At 35.6% G+C, this 17,783-nt stretch overlaps 2 protein-coding genes across 4 annotated transcripts in view; one reads left to right on the plus strand and one right to left on the minus strand.

The window, feature by feature from the left end:
- The window catches only part of LOC145676502 (mitochondrial amidoxime reducing component 2-like), a 143,217-nt gene that overhangs the window by 62,480 nt on the left and 62,954 nt on the right, over positions 1–17,783 (plus strand). The window lies entirely within an intron of this gene.
- Positions 1–17,783, minus strand: part of LOC145676503 (methionine adenosyltransferase 2 subunit beta-like) — a 41,167-nt gene that overhangs the window by 18,580 nt on the left and 4,804 nt on the right. For all 3 annotated transcript variants that reach the window (XM_081747319.1, XM_081747320.1, XM_081747318.1), the window contains exons 2-5: positions 15,616–15,745; positions 9,684–9,871; positions 4,025–4,177; positions 2,558–2,751 (exon numbers count right to left, since the gene is read on the minus strand). In XM_081747319.1, the coding sequence (XP_081603445.1) occupies positions 2,558–2,751; positions 4,025–4,177; positions 9,684–9,871; positions 15,616–15,731 (651 nt within the window). In that variant the 5' untranslated portion in view covers positions 15,732–15,745. The remainder of the gene's footprint in view (positions 1–2,557; positions 2,752–4,024; positions 4,178–9,683; positions 9,872–15,615; positions 15,746–17,783) is intronic.

The following is a 17,783-nucleotide window of genomic DNA, read 5'->3' on the forward strand; positions in this document are numbered from 1 at the left end:
AAATCTTTTTTACGTCCCACGGGTATGCCGGCTAGGCTACATGAGACGGTGATGATCGAGAAATGAACGAAATGGTGGAACGAAGAAAGCGGGAGGAAACAGGAGAACCCCGAGTAAAACCATCCACACGGTGTTTATCCACCACAAAACTCACTTGGCGCGAGCTGGGATCGAACTAAGGACCCTATGCACCAAACGTGAACGCTCTACCGCTGAGCCACCACGCCCCCATTTTGTCTATCGAATATTTTCGGAAACTTTTATATTGTTTCAATATAATGACCGTTGTAATAATGGCTGACGCGTAATAGAATTGAATCTTTCCTGGCGACGTGATTCAAGTAAATTTTCTCGAGCCATCAGCCAATACAGACGTTGCATTCATCTTCAGGGATTATTATGACGGGGTTCATACGAATTAAAAAAAAATCCTGACTTTCTCTGACTCATCATAAGAATTTCATGACCACATGGAATTCTTGTAAAATGGGTATCTTCCTCCTCTACAGCCGACGAAACAGCAATCTGACAATTTCTCTTAGCATTTTTTTTGGTAATGACTTTGCTTTTATTTTCATATAGTGTCATTTTTTTCGGTTTTTAAATAATCCACAACTGTCTACAAACAAGATTGCGTATCTCTACTTAAAATACGTACAAATATAACCAAATCTTTTACATAGAAATGGAAAACACTAGTTTATTTAAAGTTAAACTGATTAAACTACAATTAAAAACGAGACTAACAAGAAATCGTGACCAAACACTGACCTTCGTCTCGGGAAGTTACTGAAATTTATGTCAAGGAAACCCTTTTTTTCTTGATCTCGCTTAGTTCGGTATCAATGGCTAGTCCCTTTTCACCATTTTTAAATTTCAGACATATCCTCTGTTGCTCCAAGTCTCCCAGTTGTGCATCCAACATTCTCTTCTTAGCTTCTTTTTTGTTGTGTTCACTTATCTCTTCCTTCTGCTCGTGTAAATACTTTTCGTCCTCTCCCGGAGCCTTTCACGTAAAGCATCATCCTTCTGATGGTTGGCATTGTTCAATATTTCCTGTTTCCTATACCTGGTTATGAACATGCCTTTGTGCTAAAATAGTCTTTTCATGCATATTTACCATTCAGAGATTTATTGACAGAAAACCTTCCTTCGACAGTTGGATCTCCATGCGAGAATGACAGCCAGTTTTTACTACCTTTCATAAATATTTGTATTCTTAAGTGCCTGCAAGAAACATGCTGTAAGAAGCATCAAATTCTAATTTGTTACGATTCTGGAAGATATTTTCAAGTTTTGCTGTGTTTAGACTGGAGAAAGAGATGTGTTCTTTCCCAGGTTTTAGCAAGCAAATAGTCTATGATAGACGTATGAAGTTCGTCTAGAAGGAGAGAAAACTTCTTTTGACCTGCATAGGGTGAATACTGAATTATTTAAGGATTTAACGAACACAGATCTTTAACTGATTTGTACTTTAAAAGACTTCTCGGTTGAATACTCATTGTGACATTCTTCCCTATATATTACTAACATAGCCACATTCACCAGAAATGAAAAAAACAACATGCAATGAATTACATGATGATCACACGAAAATCAGCACGATACAATGAAATGAATTTTCAATTTGCGTTTCTCTATAAATGTACGAGCGGTATTATCGTTACACAGTCTACAAGTTAAGCAACTTGAAGAATTTTCCTTGACTGCTCAGATGAGAATGCATTTCAGAATGTGAGACTCTCACCTATTGTACTAGATTTGTAAAGAATTATCTTGACAGACGCTTTCCAACTCGCTAGATCGTTCGTGGGAGTCACTTTACCTAGTTTCCACGGTCGAAGTTTTACTTCTGTTCATATGTTAGTTGGTAACACTGTTTGTAATCGTGTATGAAGGAAAATCTATCTGCTTAGCAGTTTTTAATACAGCTCGCCTACTGCATCAGCAACACCTTATATCTCCCACTCCTACAAGCATTAGCTACCTTTCGGATTGCTCATTGAAGAAGTGTGCTTTGATCTGTTCGTTTAAAACGCCCAACATGTTCAAAGTATCAAATTGACAACTCTTCCAGTTTAACTCATTGTGGCGTATTCTATCAGTCTGTTAGAGCGATGGTGTACATAAAAATTTGTTCCTTTGTAGGAATTCTCGTGCCATAAAATGTAAAAGGAATCCTTCGCACCAAAGAGATAACACTACTCTGAATCAGTGCTATTACACGTGCTTTTATTTATTTTAATAAAGTTGCTCTTCAACATTTTTCTATACACTTGTCTTGGTATATGACCGGCCATATGGTGCATGTTCAACTGGATTACGCATTGTAAGCATATTAGGTTCGAACGCCATCTTGCTAGCTTCGTACACTGGAGTTCAGTACATCTTAATCCATATAGTTATCACTTGCATCATGATACTGAAAATTACCGAAAATTATATCCCTATGGAAAAACGAACTTCGGTACGTGTACAATTCATTCGCCTACATGAAAACACTCTCTTTACATATATATTTTTTAAATATATTAAATAAATAAGAAAACTGCCAAACCTGCAGCTTCTTCTCAGCAAGCTGGTAGCATATCCAGGCAATATCATCCACATGAGAAGGACATCGCACTTCGTAGTCCGACACTGTAGCCGTTATTTCACTTTTTAGCAACACTTCAAGCAACGTTGTGACTGCACTCTCCGATAACCTCTCCACAGGTCCATACAATACAGGAATTCTCAGCACCAGATTACCTTAACGTGAAAGAGAAAATACAATTAAAGACAAAAATCATACATATACCATTAATGGTACATAGAAAAGAAATTCTTCACATTTTTATAGTTTTAAAATAACATTTAATACTTGACGGTAGTACAACAACAACAATAATAATAATAATAATAATAATAATAATAATAATAATAATAATAATAATAATAATAATAATAATATAATCTAAATAAAAGAAGTTCTGACTGAATGATCAACTCCTAGATCAAACTGTTTATGCTACAAATTTGAAATTGGACAGTACAAAGGAGTTGTGACATAAGGTACCACTAAGGAAGGATTTTTGGAAATTCGACAAAGAAGGGCTACAATTATTATAATAAGATAGCCGTATCTCGGAATCTCTTCTAAACCATACCAAGTCAGGGAATATTCGTTTGGATTTTTAAGGTTAGACACGAAGTTTGATATTTGGACTTTTCAATTAAAATAATTCAAGACATATTTCAACGTTTTGGATACTTAACTTTGAAAGGAAGAAAAGATTAGGAAATGGACTAGCGGGAACCGACTTCTCGTTTGTTGGGCACATGCTGCCAGGAATAGGGCCTATTTTGAGCATTTTGTTTCTCCACTACTACTTACGATCTGGCAGACCAATTTAACACGGTAATATTTCAGCTGGGAAAGTGTTGGTATTTAAACGGCAGCAAGCATATGTTTTCAAGGGTCTACTATCACTGTCCTGACTATTCAATGTAAATACCTCCATATCATACTTTAGGTGCTTTACAATTAGTTCAAAATTACAAAAACAGTGATTTATATATTCAATCCTGATCCTTTCTCAATTTAAATATATTGAGTTACTTCAATTCTACAAATTGCCAGGACATGACCACATTAGTTGGAATAATAGAACACCAGAACACAGAAAAACTAGCTATATCGCTGGTAACTCAATTAGCTACAACAAACGTCCGGAAAACGTAAGATCAAAATTTAAGTCGCCCCAGTCCAAATATTTCTGTATATTGCATCCGACATAATATCATACTTCAATGGATCTATATTTTTATCAAAGTATTAAGTTAAGAGTAATTTGCAAGATCTCTGTGCATTCACCACTATTAATACTTTCGGCTATCAAAATAAAGGACACCATCGAAATTTGAATTTACTAGTTTTTCGAATATACTACGAAGGGCTTCAATAATTCATATACGTGAATAAAAAATATACACTGCAATTTTTAATTAATTTTCTATAAAGCATTTTTATCTCTATTCTTACCTGCATTGGCATCCAAAGTCACTTTTTCGCCTTCTAATTTCGTTTTCCCGTATGTGTTGAGAGGATTAGGAGAATCGGAAATTTTATAAGGTGGATCCTTACCGTCGAACACATAATCGGTACTGATATATAATACAGCAGCTCCTACTTCTCCTAAGGCAAGAAATAAATGGTTTATAGTAATTATCATAAAGCATATATTTTAAAAAATACATTTGAAAAAGTAACTATGGTTATCTCTTTGTTTAACACATACTCTAGAACACTAATTATTGTTGGGATTTAGTGTATTACACGTATTGTACTATAAAATATCACTATTAGAATTACTTGGTTACTTATTAAAGCATCTATATTCGCCATCTTCCAAGTCAACGTATTATGGCAATGGATCAACTAGGAAGATATATTTAAGCAAAAGTAATTATCTTGCAGATTATATACTATTGCACGCTAAGCAATATTGTTATCAGAACATCCATGAAGATACACTTCATAACTCAATATCCAACTTATTATTCTGATTCCTCGAAACACTTTTTAAAACTGATATTTCCCGCAACTCAATATACAGTTTTCATCATGCACCAAGATCCTAAACTCGCTCCATTTTGCCACAAACATAGAACCTAAATTATGTAAACTTTAAATCCATTTATACAACAGGAAAACCCGAATTACGATAATCAAACACAACTAAGACAACTCCATGTTTAGCATTACAGTAGAGCGTCGATTATCCGAAGTAATTGGGGGACATGGGTGTTCGGAAAACTGGTTTGTTGAAACACAGCAACTGGCGGCTTGGCCGGTCAGCAGCGCCTTATGAAGGCCCCATTAGAAGCAATGTTCCGCCAGCGGTGGCTCAGTGCGGCGACTACTGTGGGAAGCTTGGTTTGGGAGTGAGGGGGATGATGGACGGTAGGGTGGGAGAGTAACAGGTGCGAGCGAGTACATAGTTCGGTTAAGCGGTCGTTCGGTTGATCGACGCTCTACTGTATATTGAATATGCTTTCCACCCCATCAACAACAAATATTTATAAACTATTTTTCATCCTCAACAATTACTTCAACCACCTTAATCACAACACGAAAAACTCAAGACGAATAATACATTTTTACGTACTTTTTAAAATTTATCTTATATATATGATCTAAATCTCCACATATTTATGCACGATCCTACCTTACATTTGCTTCTATAAAGAATGTCACAACGAATATAAAGTATTCTTTATTATAGAGTATTATACATTGTGTCCGTAAAGTTATGCAATCCAAAGTTTGATTGCGTGTATCTTTTTAACCAAGAAGACCTAAGACTTTAAACAAATGTAAGTGTGTTCTATGTAGATATTTTCGAGGTAATGACCAATGTTAGAATTTGTTAACGTTTTTGTGTAGTAACGGAAGATAGTGCCGAAAGTGTAAAATAAAAAAATGTACGAAATGAAGAAAACTGATTTCCTGCGGGTATGCATCAGTATTTATCCATTGGTGTGAAAATGTGACGAAGTTGATGCAGTGTTGCCACGTAAAAAGGCTATTTAATGCAAGTCCGTAGAATGGGTGTTTCTGACAGAAACGCGGCCCTTGACAACACTGTTTTCGTAAAATTACTGCAACAGGTGTGTTTTAGGTTAATTAACGATAAGCAATGAGAATTTACACATAATTGACTTTTTATGCAAAAAATTGCAATAAAACATTACCCTGAAATCCTCGTAGAATGAAATTAGAAATGTTAGGAGAATTTTTGTTGACATCATCATCTCCAAAACCTTGTTGCCCTCTCGTTCTCCGGACTTAACATCACCTGACTTTTACTTATGGCGTTACCTGAAAAATGTGGTGTACAAGAAAAACCTCAGGACCATTGAGGAACTGAGAACGAACATTGAAACAGAAATTCAATCAATCATTCTTAAAAACGTATCAAGAAACACTGTGAACAAGAACACGGCAGCCATTTCGAACATTTGCTGTATAGCGCTCTTCTCTTTCCACGAGGATTCCAGGATTGCCAGTTGTAGGTGAGTAATTTTTTATCGTAAATTTTTGCATAAAAACTCACGTTATCAATTATGTGCAAATTCTCTCTGTTTATCATTAATTAACCTAAAACATACTTGTTCCAGTAATTTTAGAACAGTGTTGGCAGGGGCCGTATTTCTGTTAAAAAAAATTACGGGCTTGTATAAAATAGCCTTTTTATATGGCATTACTGCAACTTTGTCACATTTTCGCACCAATGGATAAATGTTGATGCATTTTGCACATATACATAGGAATTCATCCGCAGGAAATCAGTTTTCTGCAACTGAATATTCATTTTCTTCATTTTGCACATTTTTTATTTTAAACTTTCGATACTTTCTTTTGTTACTACACAAAAATGTTTCAAATTCCAATATTGGTCATGATCTCGAAAATATCTACATAGAACACGCTTACATTTGTTTTAAGTCTTAGGTCTTTATCGTTCTTGGTTCAAAAGATATACGCAATCAAATTTTGGGTTGCACAACTTTACGGACACACTGTATTTTTCATAGAAATAACATGGTAAGAACTGAGTCAGAACAAGTTTTAAATAATAAAATTATTGTGATCTATCTATATATAAAAATTAAAGTGGCTATGTCTGTGACTTAATAACTCTTGAACCACCCGACCGTTCTCGAACAAAATTTTCAACAGAGATGAGGTTCGGGCCTGGGATGGCTTTTATCATTTCACTTTGACAATGCAATTTAGGGGTGGGGGTGGGGGTATATATAAAGGATCGAAAATGACTGATATGAGTGTCGAATCCATAATTTTCGGGGTCGCTGAGGTGAACAGTGACACTTCAGATGCCGTTTAAATCCAAATTCAGCCCATAATACTAATATTTAATTTTTATTTCTATAGATTACTTATTATTTTCTGATATTTCATTGTATGTTCTTTGTTTCTATTGATCTGAGAGAGCTTCAGTAATAGTAGAAAGTGACTCATCAACAGAACATATTACTAATTTTTCTTATTTTAACTCAGCAGAGAGGATAATTGACACAAGTAATAGTAAAATAGCAAACAGAAGATTTATAATTGAAGGTCATGGAAATGACTATAACATAATTAAACCAGGTATTGTGTGTTTCAGATGTAAAGCATCACGGACAGTAGCCAATGGTGCGCGATATTCCGCGCGGTGTTGCCGGATTGCGGACTCCCCTTTCCCTTCTCGCTCTTCTTCCAGTTGAGATTATGACACATACATTGGCAATATTATTCACATTGTAAATACACTATTCCAGCAAACTCAAGAATTTTGACTGTGCATCCTAGAAGTATATGTAGCAACTAAATTACTTACCTGTTAACTTTTCCAGTGGAAATGCTAAACATTTGTCTTCAACACTACTTTCATTATCGCCTATGTCAGTTAATATTTCGTCATTGTCTAAATCTGAGTCCTGTAAATTTATTATCATGGGTTAAAAAAATTGTAAACACAAAAAATAATTCTTCCAGCTTGACTTCGTAGCTCTTTTTTTAAAAAAGAAAACTCCGCACTTGTACTCGGTTTGCTTAAAGACATTGCCAACTATAATTTTGGAGAACAAACGAACTACCACGAAAGCAACCAACCCAGACATTGATGAATTCTGTTTATGATAGAAGAGAAGTTACGTTCCTACACAACTAGCCCCTGTGTTTCCTTATCAGTTTTCATAATAAATAACACTCTTGGGCTTGATGTAGGTGTCACAAAAGCAATCCGTCTGATTCCTAAGCAACTCGATATACTCGAGTTTGTTTTGGGTTACGATAATTTATGACACCATTCAGACGCCTGATGCTTTTGAATCCCTTCTAGAAGAGAAAAGAGGGAATAAAGTCGCACATAATGAGGTAGTGAAACGTGAAAGAAAAAAAGAAACAGAAAACACACAGCGTTTCTTCTGTCGAATAAGGAAGAATCTATCTTGAAGTAAATTTCAAAACAATATTACGAACTTCCCATACTTTGTTCTTACGATGTTAGGCATATATATATATATATATATATAACACTTAATGCAAATGTGGGACGTTTTTAAAAATAAAACATAATCAATACGATTTCTGTACCTAATTAAAACAATTAAAATTAATCATGCTTTATATTCTCATTTCTTTAACTGGGCACACTGTGAACTCAATACTATAGTACTGCATAATAATATCTGAGTTGATATTTTTTCGAGCTTTTTCCCTTTACTATTTTAATCCACATAAACATAAAGTCTGATAAACAGACTGCTATAAACAGCATTTGTTTTCTTATTAATAGCTTATTAATTCATCTCTTACAATCCGGTTTTCAACTTCAGTACTGTCAAGATCCGTCTTTTGATAAGGTAGCATCGTGAAAATATATTGTGTGTATAGTATGTATGGTGAGTTAAAATGCTTTCATATTCTGAAAGAGATCATTTGTTCTGTTTTTAATGTGTGAAAAATTTTCCTCCCTCTGAAAGTAATGTTCCTCTAGAACAACCGCTCAAAGCTAATTGGACGCCGCATGAAGTCAACTCAAGGTCATGCCGCTTGTTATCTGAAACACACAGTAGAAGTTCGGAACTATGTTTTCGTTTTATATGCTCGTAGCTGATCCATCTTAGATATTTAAGTTAGATATTCTAAACTTGAATGGAAGAGAAAACGTTACGCGATTAGGGCGTAACATTACCTGTACTTCGCATAACACACTAACAGTAAACAATAAGATACAATAAGATACTAACTTCCATTAAACTATTAATGTTTTTGCTGCATAATTTCAAGTTTATTTTTTGCATATTGCAAAGCCTGAAATGAAATTTTGACTTTTTTATTTACATAATCCAGCCTATTTACCTGCCTAGAAGACGCCCTTCATTTTCTGTATTGAATTTTGAGGAAAAAATACTTTTACTACATATTATAAATATGTTTATAAAAAATATAAAGTGATATTTTAGCAAACTAAATGTATGGAGTTACCAATGATTAACTAAATGTAAAATCACACCTTCGTCGGAATGCCTATTATAATAGATTTATTACAGAAGATTTAGAGAAAAGTATATACACTAAAACGATACATAGAACGATTGTATCTAAAATGCATTTAGAGAGTCATTGAACTGTACATAACTAGAACGCTGTTAACACCATAAGTAAGCAAGAAAGACTTCAAATAGCACAGACTAATCGGAAAAAACTTACTGAAATTGAAATGATAGAATTCACACCATTTGCGTTTAAATTTTTATGTTCTACTACTAGATACTGAAGCGAGGACCAAGTGACCAAAGGCACAAGCGCTAGCCATTAGACCAGCTGGGAAGGCTTTATATGCTGGAAAATAAGGTATTTACTTGTTTCCTTGAGCAGATTCACAATGCCAGCGTTGAAAGAAAATTCTGGAACAAATTTATATCTTCAGCTACTGCAATGTAACTGAACAGAAACTCCTTTGGGAGAACATTAAAATATGATTTACACTTGTATTTCGTATGAAATCGCTACAGAAACTTCGTTTACAGTAGCGACTTTAACAACACATCTGCTTGTCATGAGATATTAATTTTTCGCATAGTCATAAACACAGAAAACATATTTAATTAACCTGAATATTATATTTTACCTGCAAACTTTGCTATATTTTTTGAAACTTCCACGTTAAGCCTATGCGCTTCTTGAGGATTAGCATCCACCTTATCAGGGAATCTCTGAGCCGCACTATGGATTACAAACGTTGGTTTGTAGTCTTGTATTGCCTGCCGCACAGCATCATCATCATTGAGGTCCAATTTATGTAGTCCAGGCGTAACCCTGTAAAAGACAGAAAAATAATTCCCTTACTTCATATTTTAATTCTTTAAAAATTGACTTCATTACTTTTGGCTTTTTTGCAGAATTCTATTCACGAAAAATTAAAAATAAATAAATAAAACAAAGGAACAGTTTTACAGGAAAGTGCAGTGGAGAAGCCCAGTAGATGACTGTGGTTAAATAGTAATGTGGAATCTAACTTTGAATAATAACACTGTTTATATATGATTGCTTTGTGATAGATGTTTCTCAAGTGATTTCTTAAGCTATTTTAAGACAACTTACAGAATTTCTTGCCACTGAACAGAAAGCTTGTATTTAATTTTCATACCAGCATGCGTAATTAGGATATATTTATGCATACTCAATAACGAAAGTATAATCCGGGCTTCAACAAAACATGACCAACACTCGCTCGAAATCTATATATATATACATTAGATAGCAATATACAGGTATAACAGAAGGTTCCAGCAAACTGTACGAAGTAAGGGAAAGTCACTTTAGGTATAAAGATACAATGTGAAAGGGACCAGTCGTTTCCTTTATAGTTGAACTTAAACTCATTATTGCTTAACTGATATTAATGGAAACAAGTAACATATTTCCTCTTTACTACTATACATTTACACTTTTATTCCCTGTGTAAAATTGATCATAGTTTTGTTCTCGTGATATTCCAAATATTTTGCAAGGAATTTATACTAGAGTAGTGGTTGTAAAAATTAAAATGAAATGAAATCTTTCAGTTTAACGTTCAACAATTATGCCCTTTAGGATAAGAGAGACGATGATTAAGGCAAGTGAATGATGATGGAAGAATTGGTGGAATGAGAAAGTGGGAGGAAACTGAAGTACCCGAGAAAACCCACGGACACGATGTTGTCCACCACAAACTTACTTAGCCGGGGATTGAACTTGGGACCCCATGCACCAGAGGTAAGCGCTTTACCACTGAGACACCGTGCATCCTAGTAGTAGTTGTAGTTATGATTGACAACCTTATTTAACAGTGAGATCACGATAGATGGTACCTATACTGAAGTAGGATACAAAGTACTTTGTTGTATTTAAATATGGATGAAAAAAAAGACGCCGATGCGGAAGTAATATCTATAATTCGACAACATATGATAAATCTCGAACTTTGCATAAGCGCTCACTGCTAGAGTGCTCATCTTTGGTGTGACGGACACCTGGTTTGATCTCAGACCATGTAAATTTGTGGTGAACAATGTGTGGGTTTTCTCTGGGTACTCCGGTTTCCTTCCACTTTCTCATTTTACCAATTATTTCATCATAATTTATTTCACCAATTATTTTATAGAGATTCACTTTCATTATCATCTGTATTCTTCATAACCACAGGACGTAAAACTAAAATTGTATTTGATTTCATTTTAAACTATACACGGAAAAGGAAAATAAATACTATTGGAAGTACATTCAAACTAATGAAACCTCATTTTTGTACTTTAAAAAAAAACTTAAAATAACCAAAATAATTAAATATTTCTGATTTATGGCATTACAATCATTGCACAGAGGGTTACAAAATTCAATTAATAACAAGCAGCAGTATAATGTATACACCACGTGAAGAAGTTTGGTTTGTATGGGGTGACATTATTTCAATTATTATTTAAACCGGAAGTAGCAGTAGATTTATACTACTTCCGATTTTAGTAGAAAGACTATAAGTGGAGACGGAATATATTTTTGGTACGTTTAATTGATTACAGAAAACCGCTTTTCGCTATATGTTACCATTTTCACTCTATAATGGTCAACGTAAAACCGGAAGTAATTTATTTCTGACACTTCTGGTTTGAATAGAGGATTAAGAGAGAAGATGGTTACTATTCTTAGAACGCTAAATCGCTTCCATAAAACCACTTGTCGCTATCGCTTAGCGTTTTAGCTCCATGTAGGTCAACATTGAAACCGGAAGTCGTAATGATTTCTATTATTTCCGGTCCTAATAGAAACTTAAAGATGCAAATATAATGTATTCTTGAGGCGCTTAATCAATTGCAGGAAACCTTTTTCGCCCGTTTCTGATCTATATGTTTAAGGCAATTATTACATAAAAAGAAAATATACAAAATTACATACATATACGTGTAATTATCCTCCATGCAAACCAAAACTATTACATGAAATCTATTGATGCAAGAATACAACATTATTAAATGAATCTTTTGAATATCAACGCCGGCTGATAAATAAATAAATAAAATGAAACTTTAATCCTTAACCTGGTATTCTGTTAATCAATTATAATTTTAGTGACCTATTGATGTATTACTATTTACTCTCATCTCTAGATTTACTTCTTAATTTTTGCACTGAATAAAATCTACGACGTATGCTCTCTGATTTTAAACTAGAACTTACGTGTATAACAATGATGAAGTGAAAGTTGAATTGTAGTTCTGTATGATAACTACAGCAGACTCCCAGGATCCGGCCTAGTTTTCTTTCATCGTAATTAAATGAGGAAGGCAGGGCGTTGCATTGGGAACAGTGCCAAGGCATTGGAAGCGGGTGTCTGCTACGATTTTCCTACGTGTCGTATGCAAAATACAAGTTGTAAGAAGAAAAGAGCAGCGTTCTGCACCTTGTTCATTGTTTCGTCAGTGTGTAACGGACCTCAATACAGTATACTTTCCGCTGTTCCTGATTATAACTGTACAGTACGTACAGTACTGTATTCGTTAATTGTTTTGGGGGTATGCTTAATGAGTTCATAGAACTCCGGCCTATTCGGCTTTTTTGTTATGCGGCCTGCCCTTCCGCCACCTTAGGCCGAATACTCTGAGGCTACTGTATAATGATTACGTGTTTGTTTTCACTTTGTTCCAATACTGGTTAATGCACTTGCGGTACAATCCATGGGTTGAACAGTAGGTAAACCATATATAGCTTCTAGAGAATTTCTACTAACGCAAACCGTACAATTTGGTGAAGAATGAATGTACAAGTAGACACAACGTTAATTCACTTTTCAAATAGCAAATAAAACACTTTGTTAAATTACTGTTGTTCCTTTGATATGCAAACTAGTAACAAAATGTAACTAAGCTTTTCGATCTGATGAACGCTTTAACTTAGTAGTTGACGATTGGAACACTGTTCCGTATATAACTTTCAACTTTTGCAAGACAATTTGTAAAACTTCTGATCAAATACTGCAACTAAATGCGTTATAATTAATTAGACTATTAATCAAATACTATTTAGTACTGATGATTTAGACAAACTTGTACACTAGCCAACGATAAAATGCGCACGGATACACAATTGTATATAGGGCACAAGAAATAATATGTTAACTGGACAAAGATAGAAAAATGCATGGAACTTATTGGTCAAATGACCTATAGGTTGCAAAGTAACTACGATGTGAGGCCACGTTCCAACAAAAAAGAATACCCGTAAATAGAAACTTCTTTGTCTAATATATAATGCACACCTGTGCACAAATTATATGATTTTTACTTTCAGAAATAAAAGTCGTAATTCTAAAGACAATGTTTTAACTTAGCGAATAAAAAATACATATATAGAATGTTCGTTGGGAAATAAGGTTTAAAATTTTCTTAAATTATTGCAAGAAACGAGCACAAACATTGATTGTAAAGCATTAATCTTTTCCTAGATTTTGTACTCCTAGGAACGTAGAGCATCGAGTTGAGTTGAGTTGATTTTAGTTTAATGTCCCTTTCAGCAGCAAGGCTATATGAGACGTGGACCTACTGATTAACGTGGAATCCGAACCACATGAGCCCCCGCTGGGAATCGAACCCGGGTCTCCCACGCCAAAGACGCGTACACTAACCTCTTAGCCACGACGGAGCTCCTACGTAGAGCATCGAGTATGTAGGAAATATACATATGATGTTACATTTTATTTAGTCACAATAAAAGCAAATAAAAATATTTTTTATGGTGAACCCTAAATACAAAGATAACATAGATCATTTTGTAAAGCATATAGGGTTAAAACAAAAACAAATTATTAAAACAATGGTGATTGGAACAAAAGAGTACTGTGGCAACTGTAAGATCGAAGGGAGTAAATAAAACACATTAACTAAATGCTGACGCAAATGTTTGCTTAAACTTTGATATATGTCAAGAGCTCTCTCGTGGCTATGTGGATAGCATACGCACCTTCGCGGGTTCGTGGCTATGTGGGAACGCGGGTTCGATTCCTGGCGCGAGCTCATGTGGTTCGGATCCTATAATAAACTATAGGTTCACATCTCATATTGCTTCGTTGCTGAAAGGGGCGCTAAACTCAAATCAAATCCAATCCAATACGATATACATCAATATATTTATTTATTTATCTGCCGGAATTTTCAAAGGGCATCCCACGTTTCTCAGCCGTAATCATTCTTAGAAAATAAACTCCTGTATATTTTTCTTTCGATCATATCTCGTGACAACAATTATTTTTAAGAAACCCTACCGGTTTATGTGCAATAACCAGGAACCTTATAAAGTGGTTAATGGCACAACATGAAGAATGAATGAGGAAAAAGCACGGGTAGAAAAGTGTATGAAATAATTACGAAAGAGGAAAGCACGCATTTTGACCCCTAAATGAACAGGGAGCACGGTGGCTCGGTGGTAGAATGCTCACCTTTGGTGCAAGGGTTTCCTGGTTCGATAACATGCCATGTAGGTTTGTGATGGGCAATACTGTGTACGTCGATATTCTAGAGACTTTTACATTCTCATTCCACCAAGCATTTCATAATCGTTCACTTTCACTAATTATGCCCTTTTAGCTTACGGGGCATAACAATGGGAAACTAAATTAAAGATTTTGTTTTCCAAAATTTCAGTTCCTAACTAGCAGCCTTAATATTGGATTAAGGAAGAAATTGGTCAAGTGCTATGTATGGAGTATTGGACTTTATGGTTCAGAGACTTGAACATTACAGAAGTTAGAGAACAAGTATTTAGAGAGTTTCGAAATGTGGTGTTGGAGGAAGATGGAGATGATAAAATGGACAGAGAGAGCAACAAAGAAAGACGTATTAAAACGGATAGGAGAGAAGAGGACGCTTCTAGTCACCATCCTTCGTACGAAGGCCAATTGGACTGGACACTTCTTACGAAGAAATTGTCTTCTTCATACCGCCATAGAAGAAAAGATGGAAGAAAAGCGAGGAATAGGAAAAAGAACATAACTGATCGATGATTTGAAAAATACACGAAAATATTGAGAGTTAAAAGAGTAAGCTGAAGATCGAGAAACGTGGAAGAAACATTTCCAGGCCCAAACTGAAAATTAAAAAGAAGGGGAGAAAAAAAACCTCATTAGTCCCAGGACCTGCCAAAAGGCAGAATACTTAATAATAATAATAATAATAATAATAATAATAATAATAATAATAATAATAATAATAATAATAAACATACACTTAAGAGTAAGGTTCCCCCATCTGCTCACTTAGATAGAATACTGCCTGTATCCGGCACGATGACGAAAAATCGAACGGAATATACACTAAACTGTATCCTGAAGGATGTGTTGCAAACACAAAGACATTGAAAGGCACAGAGGTTAGCGAAGGATAATAGTGCAAGGAAATTCCTCATCTTGTGACAATCGCTCATGGCGAAATACTAAAAAAAATATCTTTCTAACTTACGAATTTTGTAATAAGAAAATAATAATAATAATAACTAGTCTTCAACTTGGGTAAATAAATAAACACAAATTGTACCTGGAAAATGCAGTACCAAACACGTCCCAGCTTTGTTCTTTGAAGCATTTATATACCGCTCTTCCTAATAAACCAGAAGCTCCAGTTAAAAATAGCCTCCTTTCAGAAGACTGCATCGTTGTTGTAAGTACTATAAAATAAAACAAAAATCATTAATACGTCGCACTTAACTCTATATTCTCAAAAAATATCCTGTTTATAAGGACAGCTTACAATATGTCTTCTGGGGTATGGTACATGAGTGGTAGAGCGCTAACCTTATGTGCGTCAGGTCCCTGTGGCCTCCATTAGTGATACACAGTGAAGCGAATGTGAAACGCATGCTGTGTCGATAGAGCGACCCACCATTTATGCTAAAATTAAAAAAAAAAAAAAAAATCGCAGATGGAACAGTGGTATGCGTGTCGTTTTCAGCGTACATCACGGCGTAGTCTGGAGAGCATTTTGCTTTTGTTGTTGACTAGTTTTATCAAAAATGACGCATCGCTGTAGCAAATCAGCGTGCTACTTGCTTTCGCATCATATCAATAATGAAGGGCATGAACTTGAGCGATGTTTTGTTGAAAACACGTCGATTTAACACGAAAGTCTGTGTATTTTTCAGGAAAAAAAAAAACCTGTCAAATCATCCTTGGTTTTGAATTCATCAGCTTCCCAATACGGGCGTTATTTCCGCCACACTCTTAAGCTTAAAACCTTCATCTAGATATCAAAATACAAATAAACCACTTGGTGAAACGGCTCATTTATGAGCCTAAGCCTGCTCCAGCGCCATCCGGTAGCGACCAGCTGAACTACGTCCAGCCCAGAAGAGATTCATCAGCCTCCCAATAGGGGTTTTATTTCCGCCACACTCTTAAGCTTAAAATCTTGATCCAGATATCAAAAGCCAAATAAACCACTTGGTGCAACAGCTCATTTATGAGCCTAAGCCTGCTCCAGCGCCATCCGGTAGCGACCGGCTGAACTACGTCCAGCCCAGAAGAGATTCATCAGCTCCCAATAGGGGTTTTATTTCCGCCACAATCTTAAGTTTAAAATCTTGATCCAGATATCAAAAACCAAATAAACCACTTGGTGCAACAGCTCATTTATGAGCCTAAGCCTGCTCCAGCGCCATCCGGTAGCGACCGGCTGAACTACGTCCAGCCCAGAAGAGATTCATCAGCCTCCCAATAGGGGTTTTATTTCCGCCACAATCTTAAGCTTAAAATCTTGATCCAGATATCAAAATACAAATAAACCACTTGGTGAAACGGCTCATTTATGAGCCTAAGCCTGCTCCAGCGCCATCCGGTAGCGACCGGCTGAACTAGTCCAGCCTAGAAGAGAGCACGTAGTCAGCACGCTGCGACGCCCTGTCCCTAGCAGGGGCATCAGGAGCTTTCTACACCTAGTGGCTGGGCCACGTCTTTTCACGTGACTCCCCAGTTTTGCCTCACGACGCTGGGTGGACACCAAAAATTGGGGAGCACAGGCTGGGAATCGAACCCGGAACCACGGGGATATTAGTCCAACGCTCTAACCACTAGACTACGATGTGCCCTGATCCAGATATCTAAATTATTAAATAAATCACATTGAGCACAACATTAAACTGTCTAAGGTGTTGTCTGGAAGTGACGGGTCGCAGTGCTCAGTGGAACAAAATAATAAAAATTCAGCCGGTTTTCCATCCTTGCAATCCTGATTGAAAGAAAAGAAAAACACTCTTGTGATTGATAAGTCAGTCTCTTCACCTGCATTTTGCCTCTTATTGATGAAATATTGAGTTTAGAAACGTTTAAATGCTCTAAGAGTGCCACATAGATAAGCAAGTCTCTCGCCTTGGCTATGACTCTCACATATTTTATTATTATTACCTAAATAGAAACGATTTTTTTTTTTTAATTTAACCTCGCGATGGTGACGTCCTTTAGGCAAAATAATAAAAATTAATATATACGCAAATATTAATGGAAGTGAAATATGATGTTTTATGCTCTCCCACTGGAAACAGGACCACGTACCTCAAAGGTGTACGAGATAGCAACTAGATCATCAAGGAGGGCTTTATTATTAATACTACTGTATTATCGCCAATACAATTTTTTTTTTTTAATATATATAGTTTAGAGAGCGTAAAACTCAATGAAGTTACTGGACAACAACGTGAACTTGTTCTCTAC

This window comes from Thermobia domestica, unplaced genomic scaffold (assembly GCF_964235325.1).
Source record: "Thermobia domestica unplaced genomic scaffold, izTheDome1.hap1.1 HAP1_SCAFFOLD_175, whole genome shotgun sequence".
Classification (NCBI taxonomy): Eukaryota; Metazoa; Arthropoda; class Insecta; order Zygentoma; family Lepismatidae; genus Thermobia; species Thermobia domestica.